The sequence below is a fragment of the Bison bison genome, unplaced genomic scaffold, assembly GCF_000754665.1.
Source record: "Bison bison bison isolate TAMUID 2011002044 unplaced genomic scaffold, Bison_UMD1.0 scf7180017864371, whole genome shotgun sequence".
Lineage (NCBI taxonomy): Eukaryota > Metazoa > Chordata > Mammalia > Artiodactyla > Bovidae > Bison > Bison bison.
In genome coordinates, this window is record NW_011494943.1 from 7,406,061 (window position 1) to 7,408,242 (window position 2,182).

General features: G+C 64.8%; 1 protein-coding gene across 1 annotated transcript in view; it reads left to right on the forward strand.

The window, feature by feature from the left end:
* Positions 1 to 2,182, forward strand: part of LOC105000550 (unconventional myosin-XVB-like) — a 25,118-nt gene that overhangs the window by 17,426 nt on the left and 5,510 nt on the right. The window contains 7 exon segments of the mRNA XM_010856502.1: positions 1 to 112; positions 341 to 413; positions 887 to 1,048; positions 1,324 to 1,424; positions 1,521 to 1,597; positions 1,717 to 1,801; positions 1,999 to 2,110. The exon segment at positions 1 to 112 is cut by the window's left edge and continues 1 nt beyond it. Coding sequence (XP_010854804.1) covers positions 1 to 112; positions 341 to 413; positions 887 to 1,048; positions 1,324 to 1,424; positions 1,521 to 1,597; positions 1,717 to 1,801; positions 1,999 to 2,110 — 722 coding nt within the window.

A 2,182-nucleotide genomic window follows, 5' to 3' on the forward strand; every position in this document is an offset into this window, starting at 1 on the left:
GAGCAGACGCAGCTGGCCCCTGGGTCTGCCCGGGCCCACCTACCCACCCAGCTCGAGTGGACGGCCGGATGGAGGCGGGGCCGCATGGCGCTGGACGTGTCCACCTTCAATGGTGAGGCGCGCGTCCTGCTCAGGGCTCCCATGGCAGAGTCTGCCCGGCACCCTCACCCTCCCCAGACCCCCTTCCCACCGCAGCCCTCCCAATGTGATCCTGACCTCCCGATGTGACCTTGACCTCCCTGCCGTCCTGCTGGTGGGACCCCCACGGGACAGCACCCCTTTCCCCGTCAGGGAGGACCCTGCTGTCCCTCTCTCTCACCCCTGCCCCTCGTCCTTGCAGAGGAGTGCTACTCGGCCGAGGTGGAGTCCTGGACCACAGGGGAGCAGTTCGCCGGGTGGATTCTACAGAGCAGGTCTGGGGGCTGGGGATGGGGGAGTCTGGCTGACATTGACCGTTGTCCCGTCCACCTCCTGAGTCCTTCTTGCCCTCTCAGCCTGCTGTCCCACCAAGCACCTTCTGCGGCTGCTCCTGCAGGCCAAGGCCTGCTGCCCAAGGGGTGGGGGCGAGGTGTGGGAGTCATCGGGCAGGGTCCAGACAGCAGATTCCAGATGGAGAACGAGTAGGGAGTATTCCTGCTAGATTTGGCCCAGATTCTGATCAAATTGGTAAAATAAATACAGCAGAAAAATACATAAAAACAAAAACAAATACATCAGAGCTAACGCAGAGGTAGAGGGCCTTTTTTTGCAGAAAAAGAACGGAAACCGGGTCCTCTCGCCCCCCTCTGCAAGCACCTCACCCCGCTGCACCCCCAGGTCCTTGCCGCTTCCGGATGGTCACCTGCCTGGCTGACCACCCTCTCCTCCCTGCCCCTGTCTCACCCAGAGGCCTGGACCCGCCCCCGCGTGGCTGGTCTGTGTCACTGCACTGCAGGGACTCCTGGAGAGACTTGGCCGGCTGTGACTTTGTGCTGGACTTGATTGGCCAGACCGAGGACCCGGGGGACCCAGCCTGGCATCACAGCTACCCCATCGCCCCCCGTGGCCTGTAGGTGCCACCCCCAGCACCTCTGGCTCATGTCCCTATCCTGTTGTAGGCGACCCCACCGCCACCCTGTCATACCCTGGGGTTCCCTGGTGCTGCCACAGGTCCAGCCCCCAAGCCTCCTCCCATCCCGTGGGGATGACCCCGACCACCCCCCGCCCCTCTCCATGGCAGCTTCTACACCCTGCCTCAGCCTGGGCACCCCACCTCCTTAGCTGGGCCTCCATGGCTGGAGGTGGCCCCACCAACCCCTTAGCTGGACCCACTGTCTCCTGCAGAGCCGAGAATATCCCCCTGGCCCCCAGCATCCAGGCCCCCTCACTGCCCCCAGGCCCACCTCCGGGTCCAGCCCCAACATTGCCCAGCAGGGGGCTCACAGGTAAGGCGGGGAGTGGGCACACTCGGGTGGGCAGGGCGATGAGAATGGGTTTGCAGGAAGCCCCTGCCCCCAGCAGGTGACACCAATTCTCCGTAGGTGAGTCCCGGACCTCAGGGAGTCTGGATGGCTTCCTGGACCACCTCTTCAAGCCAGTCCTCTCCCCTGGCCTCAGCGTGAGTGTCCTGCACCCCAGCCCAGCCCGGTCCCTCCTGTTCTGGGTCCTTTGCTGCCTCTCCCAGCCCTCCTAGGACTCTAGCTCTGACCTTTTGACCTGTGACTTTTGCCTTCACAGGATCTGGAGCAAGGCAGGGCTCTGAGTGGCCGCATGAAGGGAGGGGGTGCCATGGGGCCCATGCAGCAAGGCAGCTACCCCATGAGTGAGTGCAGGGCTGAGCCCATCCGGGGTCTCTCTGCCCACGGACGGGGGGAGGTGTGGGCCGGGCTATCCACGCGGCTGGCGTCAGAGCTCCAGCCTGCACCCCGGTGGCCCATGCTCATCTCCTTGCCTGGGGCTGGAGGGAGGCTGTCTGAGGGCCTGGGTGGGCACTGATGTGGGAGGACCCTGTCCCTGCAGTGTACCCAGGGATGGTGCAGATGCCCAGCTACCAGCCAGCCATGATGCCAGCACCCATGCCCATGATGCCAGCCATGGGGCCGGTCCCAGGTAAGACTGGACTGTGGCCGCCTGGTCCCTTCTTCGGGGGGTGGGGGTGTGGCGGACCGGGACTAGAGGAGGGAAGGGCCCGCCTGGAGGGGAC